At 35.9% G+C, this 17,228-nt stretch overlaps 1 protein-coding gene across 3 annotated transcripts in view; it reads right to left on the reverse strand.

Moving 5' to 3' along the window:
* PRMT3 (protein arginine methyltransferase 3) overlaps positions 1–17,228 on the reverse strand; it is a 124,380-nt gene that overhangs the window by 25,479 nt on the left and 81,673 nt on the right. For all 3 annotated transcript variants that reach the window (XM_072793776.1, XM_072793777.1, XM_072793778.1), the window contains one exon: positions 17,030–17,116. In XM_072793776.1, coding sequence (XP_072649877.1) covers positions 17,030–17,116 — 87 coding nt within the window. The remainder of the gene's footprint in view (positions 1–17,029; positions 17,117–17,228) is intronic.

Below are 17,228 nucleotides of genomic sequence, written 5' to 3' on the forward strand. Positions count from 1 at the left end.
CCTGGGTGGCGCAGCGGTTTGGCGCCTGCCTTTAGCCCAGGGCGTGATCCTGGAGACCCAGGATCGAATCCCACGTCAGGCTCCCGGTGCACGGAGCCTGCTTCTCCCTCTGCCTATGTCTCTGCCTCTCTCTCTCTCTCCCTGTGTGACTATCATAAATAAATAAAAGTTAAAAAAAAAAAAAAAAAGAATATTCAGAGTTACACAACCATCACCACCACAATCTAATTTTAGAACATTTTTGTTACCCCAAAAAGAAATTTTGTATCCATTCCCCCTTTAATCCCAGACCTGTCTAGAGATTTGCCTAGTTTGAACATTTCATATAAATGGAGCCCTATAAATGCAACTCTTTTGTGATTAGCTACTTGTACTTAGCATAACCTTTTCAAGGTTCTTCCATGTTATAGCACATACCAGTATGTATTTTGTTTTATGGCCAGATATTGCTTCACTGTATGGATCTACATTTTGCTTATTCATTCACCAGGTGATGGACATCTGGTTTGTTTCCACTTCTTAGCTATTATGAGTAATGCTGGTATGAGCATTCATGTATGGACATATGTCCAAAACATATGTTTTGGTTTCTCTTGGGTATATACCTAGAAGTGGGTATTTAAAATTAATCTTATTGATTAACTCAAAATGGATTGAAGACCCACACATGAGACCTGAAACCATAAAATTCTTACAAGAAAACATAGTCAGCAATTTCTTTGATTCAGCCATAGAAACATTTTTTGTTGAGATGTCTCCTCTGGCGAGGAAAACAAAAGCAAAATTAAACTACAAAATAAAAAGCTTTGCACAATGAAGGAAACCATCAGCAAAACAAAAAGACAACCTGCTTAATGGGAGAAGATATTCACAAATGATATATCTGACCAAGGCTTAATATCCAAAATATATAAAGAGCTTACGCAACTCCAAAAAACCCACAAATAATCTGATTAAAAATGTGCAGAAGACCTGAATACACATTTTTCCAAAGATGACATACAGATGGCCAACTAAAGGTATGCATCACTAATCATCAGGGAAAAGCAAATTAAATCCATAACCAGATATCACTTTACACCTATCAGAATGGCTACAATAAAAACCACAAGGAACAACAAGTGTTGGTGAGGATGTGTAGAAAAAGGAATCCCCATGCACTGTTGGTGAGAATGTAACTGGTGCAGCCACTGTGGAAAACAGTATGGAGGTTAAAATTAAGAAAAGAATTACCATATTATCCAGTAATTCCACTACTGGATATTTACCCAAGAGTATGAAAACACTAATTTGAAAACATGCACCCCTATGTTCACTGTAGCATTATCTACAACAGCCAAGATAAGGGAGCAACCAAGGTGTCCATCTACAGATGAAATGAATAAAAAAGATATGGAAAAAAAAAGATATGGGGTACATATACATATGTATATATAAAAATATACAATGGAATACTGCTCAGCCATAAAAAAGAATGAAAATTGTCATTTGCAACAATATGGATGGACACAGAGGGAACAATATTAAGTAAAACAGTCAGAGAAAGACAAATAACATATGACTTCACTCACATGTGGAATTTAAGAAACAAAACAAAGAAAAAAAGAGACTAACAAAGCCAGACTCCTAAATCCAGAGAATAAACTGGTGGTTGTCAGAAGGGAGGTGACTGGGGGGATGGGAAATAAAAGGGATTAAGAGCACACTTATCTTGATGATCATTGAGTAATGTATAGAATTCCTGAATCATTATATTGTACACCTGAAATTAATGTAACACTACATTAATTATATTTGAATAAAAACAAAATTGGAGAAAAAAGAATCTTATTCAGGTATGTTGTGCTTCTTGAATTGTAGCTCATTGTCTTTTGTCTGTTGTGGAAAATCCTTAGCTGTTATCTCTTCAAATACTGTTTGAAATATTCTCACCTCCTTTCCTTTGGTACTCTATTTCTTGTATCCTCTGTATCTCTTGCCCTTCCCCAGCCTTCATCCTTCTATCTCTCAGTGCTTCCTTTTGGATATTTCCTCCTGACCGAAAATCTAGTTCAATAAACTTCTCTATACCACTGTGCTAAGATCTGCTGCTAAACTCAATTTTAGTTTAGTTTCAGAATATGTTGAACTCTTTTTAAATCTGCTAGAATTTTTTTTAATGTTTTCAAATGCTTGAAATTTATAATTTCTTTTGTCCTTCAACTTAGTATGCATAGTTACTTTATTTTTTAATTTTTTGCTCAACATGGAGCTTGACATCACAACCCTGAGATCATCGAGGGTTGAATGCTCTAAAGACTGAGCCAGCCAGGTGCCCTGCAATAGTTATTTTTAGAGTCCATATCTGACATATCAAATACCTGAAGCACCTGAAGCTCTGTTTTGTTTTGTTTTTTTTATAAATTTTTATTTATTTATGATAGTCACCAGAGAGAGAGAGAGAGAGAGAGAGACACAGGCAGAGGGAGAAGCAGGCTCCATGCACGGAGAGCCCGACGTGGGAGTCGATCCAGGGTCTCCAGGATCACGCCCCCGGCCAAAGGCAGGCGCCAAACCGCTGCGCCACCCGGGGATCCCTGAAGCTCTGTTTTTATTGCTTACTATTTCAGCTGGTTACTGATTTATGCTGTCTTGCGTCCTTGTGTGACTGATTACCTTTGATTATGCTCTGAACATTGTATTTGAAAAACTATAGAAATTATTTAAGACCGATGATGATAATTTCCTAGAAAGAATCTTTGTGCAAGGAATCTGGGGATGCTAGCAAACACTAAGATCATCTTACTCTAATAATGAGGTCTGAGAATGTCCTGGGCTACCCAGGTAAGTTGAAGCTAGCCTGCAGTCCATGCAAAGGTTAATTTATCTTTAATTTTACCCTATTCTTGGATTTAGTCTTTCATGGTCGCAATGCAAAGCACTGGGGAATCACAAAGGCCCTATTTTTGTATTCCTATACGCGTGAGGCTATCAAAGGGCTACACAAGTCTTTTAGCTGTTACTTCTGAATTGGTAAATGCCTATTGGGCAAAAGCAGTCCCAAATGTCAAGTCTCCTTTCCTTGGATTTTCTTCTTTTCTGAGTTTTGCTTGGTAATGCTTTACTAACTTATCTGATACTTCAAACAGACAGTATTTTATATTTTCTTTAGCTTTTGTAGTTGTTCTCAGCAAAAGGATCACTCCATTGTACATAATCCACCATTACAGAAGGCAGATTCATTACTGCATTTTTTCTTCCTACTTAAGGCTCCCTGTCTGTAAAACCCCCATTCCCTAAACTAGCTTTTCACTTACTAAGTGTCCGTTTAAATGTTACTTCCTCTGTGCAGTCTTCCCTAATCCACAGAGTAGATGCTTCCACACTTTCCCACTAATAACACTTTCCATGCCCATAGTGTTTTTTGTTTAATTACAGACCCCCAACAGGCCCTTAAGGGCAGTCTCACTACGTCTGTGCTCTCCTCCGTATCCTCACTGCCCAGAACAACACCTGGACGGTCCACCTCAACAGTGAAGACCACTGTGCAGTTACAAAGGCATGAAAGAGCCTGGGAAGTGCAGGGACCAGAGGAAATTAATAAAGCTTCATTAATTGAGAGAACCAATAAACAAACAATGAAGTGACAAAATATGCTCAACTCCTTTCAGGCTTTGGGAAAAGAAAATTATGCTTTATTTCTAACTTCCTATTTTTTTAATTCAAAACTGATATCAGATGTGGATTACTTTAGAAAAACATTCCCTTAAGTCTGTACCAACAACAATTACTTGCTCTCCATTCATCTAATGCATACAGTATTAGCAAGGCTTTCTGGAAGAATCCATGCCTAAGGTAAAATTTTAAATATATGTAGGATTATTGAGTAAAAGTAGGTAAGAGTGTGCCAGGCCAAAGGTATCTTTTATATGCCTCTATTATTAGCTTCTCTTGTAAAATACCATATTACAACAGCCTATGTATATGCTGGCCTCTCCTACTAACCTAAGATCTTGGGGGTCAGAGATTATATTGTGTTGTACTCACAGGGCCTAACGCAGAAGCCAGAACTAGCATCCTAGTATCAGTACTAATAAACATAGTACTAGTATTCAATACATGTTGCCTAAATGAAAAGCTATCTTGAAAAGTATTTGTGTGTGTGCTTGCCACAAAAAATTCGCAGCCCACTGCTTCTCTAGATTTCTATCTTCTACCTGCTTCCTCACATATCATCAGTTTCTCACTGCTTTATATTAATGCTTATTGTATCCTTATATTCCATTTTTCATGCTGCTTTTCAATGTTCCCTAAAAACTATCCACCTAAATGTTCCATGGCCCATTCCTAGTTCCTGAAATGGCAGAAAATATTATCAATAGTAAGTAAACATTATAAATTTTAAGAACAAAATAGCAGATACACTGAATTTAAAAATCAATGCAGAACAAAAAAAAATACTAGTTTTGTGTTGGCTGAAGAGGTTTAAAACCGAAAACTATTAAATCCCATTTTTGTGACTTAGGTGATCAAGGTCTACCAAATGCTACTTGTCTTTATGAGCCTTTGGGAGTATAGATTAAGTGAAGGAATGCTGAAAGAAACTGGCAGACGGGGAAAAAGAGGGCAGGTACAAGATGCAGTGCACTTTACTTTCCAGAAACGAACAGGATTATTTTCTCTTTTGAAAAGTGAGGTAGGGGTGCCTGGGTGGCTCAGTCAGTTGAGCATCTGACTTGTTTTTAGCGCAGGGCAGGACCTCTGGGTCCTGGGATCCAGCCACGATTTGGGCTCTGCAGTGGGTGGGGAGTCTGCTTGAGGATTCTCTCCCTCTCCCTCCCTGCTCCTTGTGCACTCACTCTCAAATCAATCAATCGATCTGAAAACAAAAGTGAGGTAAAAACATGGTTTCTATCTCATCTGAGCTCTACTAAAAAAGTATCTGACATTTGAAGAACTAAAAGCCTGGTAGCATTCATTTACATTTGTCCTTTAAAGGCTGTAATTTTTCAAAGAAGGTTATTACACCAGTTGTCAAAAGTTTTGGCTTTGTAGTTGCAATTTAAGTGTTTTTTTGACTGCTATCTCTGCACACTGGGGGGTAAGATAAATGACTGACATTTCTGGGGTGAAGCCCAGTGCAAGGCCTGATATCAAGACCTGAGCTGAGATCAAGAGTCAGATACTCAGCCACCCATGCATCCCTAAAGCTGAAGCTATTAACCACAGTGTTATATTAACACTATTTAAACTTTTCACTTTGATTTTAATCATTTTTAGAAAACTCCCTACTATTTCTGGATTGGCCCTTTTATCATTTAGTCTCCTAGAAAAAAGAAAGATGGACTGATTTTGGTAACTAATAAGTTTTGAGCCATCTGATTGATATATGTAACAAAAATTTATTTTTCCAGTTATTGACTCATCTTCCTTTTTTTTTTTTTTTTTTTTTTTTTTGACTCATCTTCCAATAAAGACTGACCCTTCCTGTGAATACATACATATACATCACATGGCTGGAAACATCAGGTAGAATTTCTGAATGCCAATACTCACGATGCTTCTGCCAGAATGTAAGTCAAAGGAAATCTGAACTGAGAAGATTACTTTCTTATAGGTCATTACTCTGGGGATAACTGCCTGACTCAGAGAGGAAAATTCCTGGTCAAACTCATTTATTATCACAACCTAATAATGCTAATTGGCAGCCTCTGAGAGAAGTCTAGAGAGAACTCCCCTGACATGTCTAATCAAGAGTTCACTATTATTGATTATTTGATAAATAAACCATTTTTAAGCTTATTGCTGTGCTTGAGATAAGTATTTCAGTCCTGCTTGCGTGTGATTATTTTTCTCAAATTTATTCTGACCTTTGGCACTGATGATTTCAAGCATGACTCTATTCCTATCTAGAATTATGAATATAATATAGCATAAGAACCTCAACAATTCACTCAAATTGTATTTTAGAACAATATGATTTTCAAATCCTTTTATAACTCAACAGGAGGCTTTAAGATCACTCTTAATGAACTTTTAAAAATGCAGATTCTGAGGCATTATTTACAGCACGGCTTTCTTTCTTTTTTAAAAGGATTTTATTTATTTATTCATGAGAGACACAGAGAGGCAGAGACACAGGCAGAGGGAGAAGCAGGCTCCATGCAAGAAGCCCGATGTAGGACTCGATCCCGGGACTCTGGGACCATGCCCTGGGCCAAAGGCAGACACTCAACCACTGAGCCACTCAGGTGCCCCTACAGCATGGTTTTCAAAGAAGGATTAAGGAATCTTTATTCATTCTGAGGACAAATTATTTTAATCAACTTCAGAGTTTCTCATTTTGTGGACTTCTCCATTCTCTCTGAGCAGGTTTAAAATTGCAGGTGATTCCTTCCATTACCATACTCAATGAATATATACTTCAAAGTTAACAGGAAGTGGGAAACATGTCTTTTTAAAAATTAAATTATTTTTTAAAGCTTTTATTTATTCATGAGACACACACACACAGAGGTAGAGACACAGGCAGAGGGAGAAGCAGGCTCCATGCAGGGAGCCTGAAGTGGGACTCGATCCCAGGACCCCAGGATCACGCCCTGAGCTGAAGGCAGGTGCTAAACCACTGAGCCATCCAGGTATCCCCTAAAAATTAAATTCTTAATGGTATGTTTCCAAGGAGAGAGTACAAAAAGTAGATAGGAAGGGGGTGACTGAGTGGTTCAGTCAGTTAAGCGTCTGCCTTCAGCTCAGGTCGTGATCTCCAGGTCTTGGGATCCAGCCCCGCATCAAGCTCCCTGCTCAGCAGGAAGTCTGCCTCTTTCTCTCCTCTTTGCCCCTGCCCACTGTTTGTTCTCTCTCTCTCAAATAAATAAATAAAATCTTAAAAAAAAAAAAAAAAAAAAAAGATAGGAAGGCAACTAAACACAGAAAATGAGTTGAAAAAATCCCAATTTTAAAAAGGCTAAAATCTTCTGGGGTTTAGCTCAGAAGGCTAGATTCTGTGGTTGGGAAAAATGAAAGATTTGGGGAGGGTCAAGTGAAAGTATCCAAGATTTTGTAGGGAATGCATAGGGTATACCTGGACTTTAATCAAATCTAAACAATATCAGAATTAGGATCCCTCTGAATATGAGACAAAAAGCTTCCTTTCACAGCAGTCACATGTTATATAAAGAATTAGTCACATAATGGGAATATCAGGTAATCAAAATTACTCCGGAAAAATCCCTCAATAAAGTTTTACATTAGAGACTAACATATAAACCATCCCTCAATAAGTTCAATGCAACCAGTTCTGGCAATGGCACAAATCATCATTTCTTTGGCCCGGCTCCAGATGAAGTAGATGGCTTGTAGCAAAGAGCCACGTTGTACTAAAAATATATACTTTTATTTATTTTTTAAAAAGATCCATTTATTTACTTATTTGAGTGAGAGTGAGCAAGCATGCATGCGTGATGGGGGAGGGAGAGAACTAGTGTGTGTGTGTGGGAAAATCCTCAAGCAGACTCCCCGCTGAGCACGGAGCCCAACTTGGGGCTAGATCAGAGGACCCTGAGATCATGATCAGAGCCAAAATCAAGAACTGGCTGCTCACCAAGTGAGCCACCCAGGTGCCTCATGGTATGTTTTTAAACTTTCTAGATTTTTTTTTTCTGTTCATGAAGAATTCATCCATGTTGTAGTATACAGTGAAGATCATCTTTTTTCATTGATGTATACTCCAAAATATGCCATATTTATCCATCTACTGCTGATAAATGTTCAGCTTGTTTCTAGTTTGAGATTATAATGAAGTATGCTGCAGTGGACACTTGTGTGCATGTCTTTTGGCAAACATGAACACACCTCTGTTGTGTAAAGACCTAAAAGTGAAATGGTTAAGCCACAGAATAAGCATATGTTCAGCTCTGGTAGCTATAGCAGGTAGGTGAGTTGTATGGAAAAAACTTAGCACAATACATTTGCCTCATCACTCTTACACATTTCTTAAAATGTTGTCATTAGCATTATTGTTTTTTAAAAAAAATCAATGTACGAAAAATTTCAAGCATATACACAATTACAAGACCTCTGAGTACCTATCACCTGTATTCAACAGTTACCACTTTTATTTCATCTATTCATCCTCTACTCCCTTTTTTGCTGAACTGTTTGGTAGCAAATACCTGATATGTCATTTCTCTCCTATGTACTTTAGTTTACATCTCTTAAAAAAAAAAAGACATTTTCTTATATAACTAGAATGCCTTTATCACTTGTAACCATCAAGTGAATTTAAATATTTGTCTCCCTCATTTATGCTTTGTGAACAGAAGTACTGTTTTGGCTTGTTATTATATTCCCAATGCCTTGCAGCTCTTAGCACATACTACTACTCAAAAACAGTTTCTGGAGATAATTGAAGAGATTTAAGTATTCACACTACCCTCTAAGCCTAACTACAAAGGTTCAGGTTTCAGAGAAGAGTACAGAGTTATGGACTGTACTCTAGATCACATGGTCATTTTATAGATAAGGAGAAACCTAAAACTGTAGAGGTGGAATCACGTAATTAGAAATGTCCTCCCTCAACACATAAAATTTACTTAATGAAGCCTATTAAAATATATACCAGATGTACCACTAAAATCTATGGTGCAAGTTCAAAACAAATCTTACGATTTCTAAGCAGCACAGATGTGTTTTAATAATTAGTTTCTTTAGCCGATTAGTTTTGCAAGGTCAAAATTAGGTTAATTTACACCTAAAAGTACTAAGAACTGATTTAGTACTCAAGAAATGAGTTTGGAATTATCAGGTTTCTATTGTCAGAGATTTTTCAAATGCCTTGAAAGAAGATTTAAGTACACAATTACAAAGAAATAGGCTCATTTGAAGTTTTTTTGTAAGCCATTAGAAAAATTTAAAGCTTAATTAAAAAGTAAAATAAAAACAAAGACTACTATGAATAAGGAATCATTAAAGTTTGAATTTTAAACATTTTAAAGTTTCATTTAATAACACTTCCATTACCCTTAAAAATGTAAACCAAAGACTTGCTTTTACTCCATCAAAAGCTAAACATCAGCACCTCTTAAATATATCTTTCTATAATTTACCAAGTATGTCATTAAAATGAGAAAAAAATGAGAATTGGGAGGTAACATACAATTTAGTTTTAGTTCATGGACTAAATTTGTTTTCCTAACTTTAAAAAATCCTCAATATGTAAGCCCAGACTTTCCAGATTGTCTTTTTAAAAACAACGTATGCAGGGACTTCTGTTTCTAGTTAGGATGTAGAGGTTTGCAAAAGATACTATGATACAACAAGAAAAACAACAAAAAATCCCTAAACAATCATATTTTTCATTAAAACCATCGAACAACCTTGGAGGCAAAGAAGTCTAGATGAACTATTTCCAGCCAGCCCTCCCCACTTGAGCAGAGAAACAGTGGCTTTCATACATGAGGCCATTTACCCAATGCTGAGGCCCGGGGTGGGAAAAAGAGCAAAAATGCCATAGGCACAGAAACCTAGTTGGATCTAGAACTTGGCCAATTTTTATGCACAGGTCTGAGCCGGTATGATGTACTAGAATCTGGAGAAACGTGACAGGCAGAGCTAGCAAACCTAAAAGGTGGATGAAGCTGGCGGTTGTGCGGCAAAGCAGGCAGAGGTTTTCTTGCAATGCTTAGGTCCCAAAGCCAAAATCTTCTACAACTACACTGTTCACGGTCACCATTAACATGACATTTCTATTCAACTCTCTCTGCTATTCCAGAAACTTGCCCAGGAAGATGAAGTTATTTGTTTTAGGCACCTAAGAAATCTATTTATAAAACAGACCTTTCAACTAATCCTGAGAATAAATACCCTCTTCTTAAGAGAGATGACTCACTCAACTAGACTGTTTACTCTTCTAGATTGACTTTGAAACTCACACTCTCATTGTATCTACCAATTCTCAACTAGATCATGACCCATGCCAAATCTGCATCATAACCCTTCCTTCCCCTGCAAACCTCCTGCTCTGCACTGAAAGATCCACGAAGATCAGATTTCCTAACCTCAAAATATCCTGACTTTTTCCTTCTCCCTAAACTTAGCTACATTTTGATGTCTTCTCAGGAAACTAAAGAAAGGGAGGGGCCTGATCCGTGTCAAAGACACTGGAAATTAACTGCAGTGGTACCCAGCCCTGACCAAGCTCAATTCCAGATTAAATAAAAGGGATCAGCCCTTCAATCCTAGTTGCCAGAGGTAAGTGGAAGCCCTTCTAGGGGAAAATATTACTTATTTTAGTTTGTATTAGCTTTTCATATAATGGCTAGCACAAAATATAAAATTATGAAATATGAGAACAGGAAAATGTGACTCAAAATCAAAAGAAAAAAAGCAACAGGGACGCCTGGCTGGCTCAGTCAGGGGAGTGCACAACTCTTGGGTCTTGGAGTTGTGATTTGAACCCCACACTGGGTATAGAGATTACTTAAATAAATAAAACTTAAAAAAAAAAAAAAGGTAACAGAAGTAGAATCACAGTTGGCTTAGGGAAGTAGCAACAGACCTTAAAAGAACAATTAAAAACATGTTAAGAAATTTAGATAAAAATATTGACCAATTTGGTTAAAATAAAAAAGAATGATAGCTCAAAAAATGAAAATAGAAATTCTGTAACTGAAAAACATGTTATTTAACATGAAAGTATTAAGGGGCTATCTTAACAGTAAAAGGAAGACAGATGAAGAAAAGACCAGTGAATTAAAAAATAGGTAAATAGAAATTATCCCAAAGTGAACTTTTTAAATGGCTACTATACTTCAGTCTTTTCCTTCAACTTTTTCATCCTTGGAAACAGGTTTCCTTATTTGTTTTCTTTTTAAAACAATTTTTAAAGATTTTATTTATTTATTCATGAGAGACACAAAGAGAGAGAGAGAGAGAAAGAGAGAGAGAGGCAGAGACACAGGCAGAGGGAGAAGCAGGCTCCATGCAGGGAGCCCGATGTGGGACTTGATCCCAGGACTCTAGGATCATGCCCTGGGCCGAAGGCAGGTGCTAAGCTGCTAAGCCACCTAGGGATCCCAGGTTTCCCCATTTAAAATAAAATCTTTCTGAGGGGCAAACTGTTTTTTTCTTCCTCAGAGGATCTTGGCTATAAAATTTAATTACCAACTACAATTTTCCTCCAGAAAATACCTCTTTTGTGCTCCTGTTCCCACACCTCTGTATGTGTATCTATAGTCATAATTTTATATTCATACTGAAATCTTCTTAGCACCTGTCTCCTCTCACTTGAGTGCCTTTTCAGGACAGAGAATGGGTTTTTTGTGTCATGTGTGTGCACATTTGTGCACAGATTTCAGACAAATGCCTGGGACATAGTCAGTATTTAATATTTGTTTAACAAACTGAAGTATCTATTGATACAAATTCTTATATTAATGATTTTAAAAGTTATGAGAAAAAATTAAATACCTCTCAATGCCACTGTACTCATATTAATGTATTTTGATAAAATCCAAAAGATTTTATTGTAAAAAGTTTTTAAATACAAATATAAAGAAAAAAATGAAAAAAATCTGTTTTTTATTTACTCCATTGGCTCATATTTAATTTAGCAACTGTAATAAAATGAAAATCTCTGGGAAAAATAACACTCTTTGTTAAATGAGGTTTAAAAATATATTAAGGAAAGTTTATACAAACTGAACATTGTTGTACCAGTCATTGTTTCAGCACATGCTAACAGAGATGTAGAATAAAAGAAAAAATGATGAAATTAATATATAAAAATGATTGCTCTAAGAGTTAATGTATCAAATAAAATTCTTTACCTGTCACAGACTTTTTTGAGTATATAATCTGATAAAATCATCTTAAATATTTTCACAGTAAACAACTCATTTCTTATATAAAAGTATGAAAAGTCATTTAAAGTATATGTAGGGTTATGAAAAAGGATGCCTGACTGTATCATTAAGCATGACAGATGACAATATAAATGCTGCTGGAACATGGAGGGGGAATATTACACAATTTCATAAAGAACATTAAAAATAAACTAAAACTCACAAAATAAAATGTATTAGATCTAAATTATATGGCTTTAAACCACCTGCTTTTGAACTCTTATAAACTCTCCATATAATAATAGACTGTATTGCTCATTTACTGCAAGGTTAGGCAGGCTGTTATGATAGGTGCCAACTAAACTTCATATCCCATCATAAAAACAAAGGCAATTTGACCTAAACTGTCAATATATCATGACACATAAAAAATGCTCAGAAAATAACTATGTATGTGCTACTAGTATTCACTGGAAAATAATCCTTTAACCAAGATCTAAGACACTTATGTGTGATTATCGTATCATGTTTAACACAAAAAAGTTTGTTAATGCAAAACACTACATTAAAAATTCTATCAAATTTCTTCTGTGGTGTGTGTATGTGCCGTGTTGGTAGTGAAGATTGCAAAGAAAAGATGTTTTCTAATAACGGTTCTAAGAAACTTGAGAAAGCCAACTAAAAACACTATCAGTCTACAGCACACATGCTTTTGAAATTAAATGCAAAGGGGGTGTCCTTAGCATCTTGTTACTTTGAAAAATCCAATTTCCTCTAATATTTTAATTAGGCTACAAATTAGGCTAGAATCTCATTAGAAATAAATTGTTATGCATATATTTAAAATGGGCTTAACTACTCAGAGAAATCATCCATCTTACTTTTTGGCTGTGTGTTCAAGTTCAAGGAAAAAAGTATTTAATATATTTGAAGGTCTGCACTCAGCAGGACAAAAGTAGATATTTTTCTTTATCTAAAAAAGCCATACCTCTTCCTCCCCAAAGTAACTTTTCCATCTCTTTGGCAGGCATTGTATTTTTTTCTTTTTTCTTTTTTTTAGTATTTTCACTAATTCTTCTTACAACATAAAGGAGAAACAAAGTTCCAATTAGGCACTCATCCTTTTTAATACCTTTGTTGTGGATTATTCCCAAGTAACCAGGCGAATAATCTATCTATTCAAAAGTAGCCTTAGAGACTAGGCTTGCATAATAGCTCCAGATGGTTGGTAGGAGAAAATAGTTTAAGAAGTTGGCACCATCTCAAAGAGCAAAAGATAGTTGGAGTAGATACGGATGGGTAGTTGGGACTCACAGATAATGAAAATGTAATAAAGGCATTATAGACCACAGAACCTTATGTCAGTCTCCTGTTAGGTAAGCATGCCGGGAAGGAAAGTTCCTAAGACATGTAGGTGCTTGACCAAATAATAAATTTGCTCTGAACATGTGAAGAAAAAAAAATTGGAGATCTTTTTCTCTGCAGCAAAGAGGATGGGATATGCGACATGTTATCACATAAATCTGTCAGCCCTATCTCAGAGGAAGAGTGCATTTTGATTAACTCTCTTTCTCTCTCCCTACCAACAACTGCTACACTATGGGCCAAGAATCCCATTTTTTAGATCTATTTCAAATGTAACATGCTACCTCCTTTCTTCCACACCTGGAATATCTCATTTGTAAGCTTCTTTTATCTTCCTTTAATAGTGCGTACAATCCCACTAAAGGGATTTTTAGGGGGTCAGGATATTTCACAAGTAAGACATAGTATTTTATTTTTCTTTACCCATAAAATGGGAAGATTAGCACTTTCTTCAAATAGTTAAGAAGAGTAAATGAAATGACTTTAAAGTGATTAGTACATTATGTGACTTCCAAGTGTTCAATGACTGAGACATTATCGCCAAGACAATTTATATTGGCAAATTATTTTACAGAATAATCTCAGAAGGGTTAACATTGAATAAGTACTAAAATCTGTATGTTTGGTACCAGGCACACATTCAATAAATATGGTCTGAGACTATATATTCCTCTCAAAGGTAAGTTACAGAAGTATGTTTATCAGCAGTGATCAGACACTGCAAGTCCACTTCAACCTTCTGTCACTTTCTTCCTAAACCCCGGAACTATTTCATTTTCAGACTTTTATAATTAAAATCATTCAGGCAAGTTGGGAATAAAAATACAAATTTAAAAGGCTCTTTACAGATATCAAGTAATATAACAGTTTCTTTTTGATTCATTTTTATTATGGAACTCTGACTATACAGGAACAAATGAAGCAAGTACCTATTTGATACGTTCTTTAATACAAAAATCCTGATTACATTCTTTGTGTTAAACAGACTTTATCACTTTTTTTGGTGTTTTATTTCTTTTTTTTTTTTTTAAGATTTTTATTTATTTTTTCATGATAGAGAGAGGCAGAGATATAGGCAGAGGGAGAAGCAGGCTCCATGCACGGAGCCCGATGTGGGACTCGATCCCAGGACTCCAGGATCACACTCTAGCAGACACCCAACCGCTGAGCCAACCAGGCGTCCCTATTTTATTTTTTTAAATATACAGAATAAAACCAAAATCATTAAAGGATAAGTATAATGTCTTTCAACATAAAGCTTTTTATACTCTATGGCAAATAACAGGAATAGAAAATAATTCTATATATGCATTATGAAACTCTGTGGCCTAACACAATAGCTGAAATTACTTCCTAAGACTTTTTTTTTTAAAGATTTTATTTATTTACTCATGAGAGACACAGAGAGAAAGAGAGGCAGAGACACAGGCAGAGGGAGAAGCAGGCTCCATGCAAGGAGCCCGATGTGGGACTCGTTCCCAGGACTCCAGGATCACACCCTAGGCCAAAGGCAAGCTCTAAACTGCTAAGCCAACCAGAGATCCCCTTCCTAAGACTTTTTAATTGCTAGGGCCAACATGATCTATGTGCAGCCAAATAGAAGTGATGAATGAAGATCTATAAGGAAGAACTGAACAGCATGACCTGGGAAGGAAGGATAGGAACAGGATGGTAGTGAAGAGTTCTGTTCATCTGGGGTTATCAGTGGTGCCTACCACTTACTTAAGAGGACCAAGGGCATTAGGATTTCCAGGGCCTGCAGTGGTACAGGCAGCTTTGTAGGAGGCTAGTTCTAGGATGTGGTTTAAGAATGTTTTGTAGAAGTTCAAAATATAGTCTATTCCTTTAGTTCTCCCAATGTGTCTGGAATTATGTTATTTAATTCTTTAGTAAATCACCTTTTGCTTTTAACAAGCTGATTTGGGCTTTGCTGTCTGAAACTAAGAACCCTGACCAATAACCCAAAAAATAAAGAACATTTCAAAAAAACTCAGTAAACCCATTTGTCTACCTAAAGTTAAAAAAATATGCATAATTAAAAACAAAGAGCTTTTGAGGTCTTCACTACAGTTTTATATTGGCTTTACTCTGATTCATGTGAAAGACAATGAACGAAGATTTGAAATAATAATTAATAATACTGGTAATATGGTAATTTCTGTCTAAGAATTCCCTTATAGATCGATCAACTGTCATTAATCAAGAGGTCTTTTTTTTTTTTTAACTCTCAAGGATTACTAACATCAAACACAGAATAAATCTAAGAGTTAAAGTCTTTAGCCTATAATTTCAATTGACCAAATCATTTCAATTACTAAAAAGTACAACTCGAAAATCTGGGAGAAATGAATGGGAAGAATGAAATTTTGTTTTTGATCAGTTAAACAAATATAATGTCTTGGATATCAAATAACAACTGGGTCAAAATAAATGGAAACTTTTTTTAAATGGAAACAATTTTTAAGAAGTCATAAAATCTTTTGTATGTCAATCTTTTAAAAAATCAGGTTCAAGAGTCAAAGTTAACATGACTGGGGATCCCTGGATGGCTCAGCGGTTGAGCGCCTGCCTTCAGCCCGGGGCGTGATCCTGGGGTCCTGGGATCAAGTCCCACATCGGGCTCCCTGCATGGAGCTTGCTTCTCCCTCTGCCTCTCTCTCTTTCTCTCGCTCTCTGTGTCTCTTATGAATAAATGAATAAAATCTTTAAAAAAAATTAACATGACTATAATCTGTTTCACACAGTTCTTGACTATATAGTTTTCAGTAAAATTTTAGTATTTTAAGGTATAATTAATATTTCAAAAACTATATAGTTAATTTTTAAAATATATCAGTACCACCTATGTAACTTCATACTTTAAGGTCCACATTTTTTTAACATTCTGAGTCTTCTATGTTAGTATTAACATACATTTAGAAATTATTTAAGAAAACATTTAAATACATTTTATTTTTTATTTTTTTAAAGATTCGATTTACTTATTCATGAGAGACAGAGAGAGAGAGAGAGAGAGAGAAGCAGAGGCACAGGCAAAGGGAGAAGCAGGCTCCATGCAGGGAGCCTGATGTGGGACTTGATCCCAGGACCCCAGGATCACACCCTGGGCGGAAGGCAGGCGCTAAAACGCTCAGCCACCCGGAGATCCCCAAATACATTTTAATAACCTAACATTTCTGGCTACTTTGTAGGTGCATCCACATATTTTAACTAATTAATGTGTGTAAATAGTCTACAAGACAGAAATTATTACCATTTTTCTTAAAGAGCTGATTAGCCTGAAGTACAGATTACCTAGGCAACTTGAGCAAATAATTTCAGACTAGAGAGTGGCAGAACCAAATGTGAATCCAGATTTGTTGAACTTTTCTAATACCCATACTTTTCCTATTACATCGGGATGCTTCTTTAAAGAAAGGTAAATGATCAGTTTCTTTACTATGTTTTACACAGGAATATAAAATATTACACCAAGTAGACATATTTTACTTCCACCTACACTGAGTGAGTGTAGAGTTATTAGGAGGGGCAGGACATGAACTTCTCTGTGAAGATAAAGATGAGTGCTCTCAATTGGTTACATGAGAGGCAATAAGGAAGACTCTATAAAGAAAAATCATTTTGCAAATATGGTATCTTAATACTTTCTCCTCCGAACTAAACTAACTTTTTTGAAGTCTACTGACCTGTCAAAACCGATCTGTTCAATAGTCTAACAAAGGCAAAGATAGACTGTCACAGGCAATCGTCTTTTTCATTTATCACAAGTCTGGTAATTAATTCATTAGCCTGCCAATCAACTGCACTGCTAGTGAGATTTGTGAAAGGTGAATGAAACAGCTTACCGTGCACATGGATGTCTTTGTAATTTGCAGGGTAAAATCTGAAGAAAACTCCAAAGCTGAGACAGATGTTGTATGGCAATCTATTTGCTACCCATTAAAAAAGAGTGAAGGAAGAATTTAGTAAAAATAGCAAAAACAGAACCCAAAGCAAACAGATAAATATTACTTCTTTTTTATGCAAAAAGAATTACTGTTTAAT

This window comes from Canis lupus, chromosome 23, assembly GCF_048164855.1.
Source record: "Canis lupus baileyi chromosome 23, mCanLup2.hap1, whole genome shotgun sequence".
NCBI lineage: Eukaryota > Metazoa > Chordata > Mammalia > Carnivora > Canidae > Canis > Canis lupus.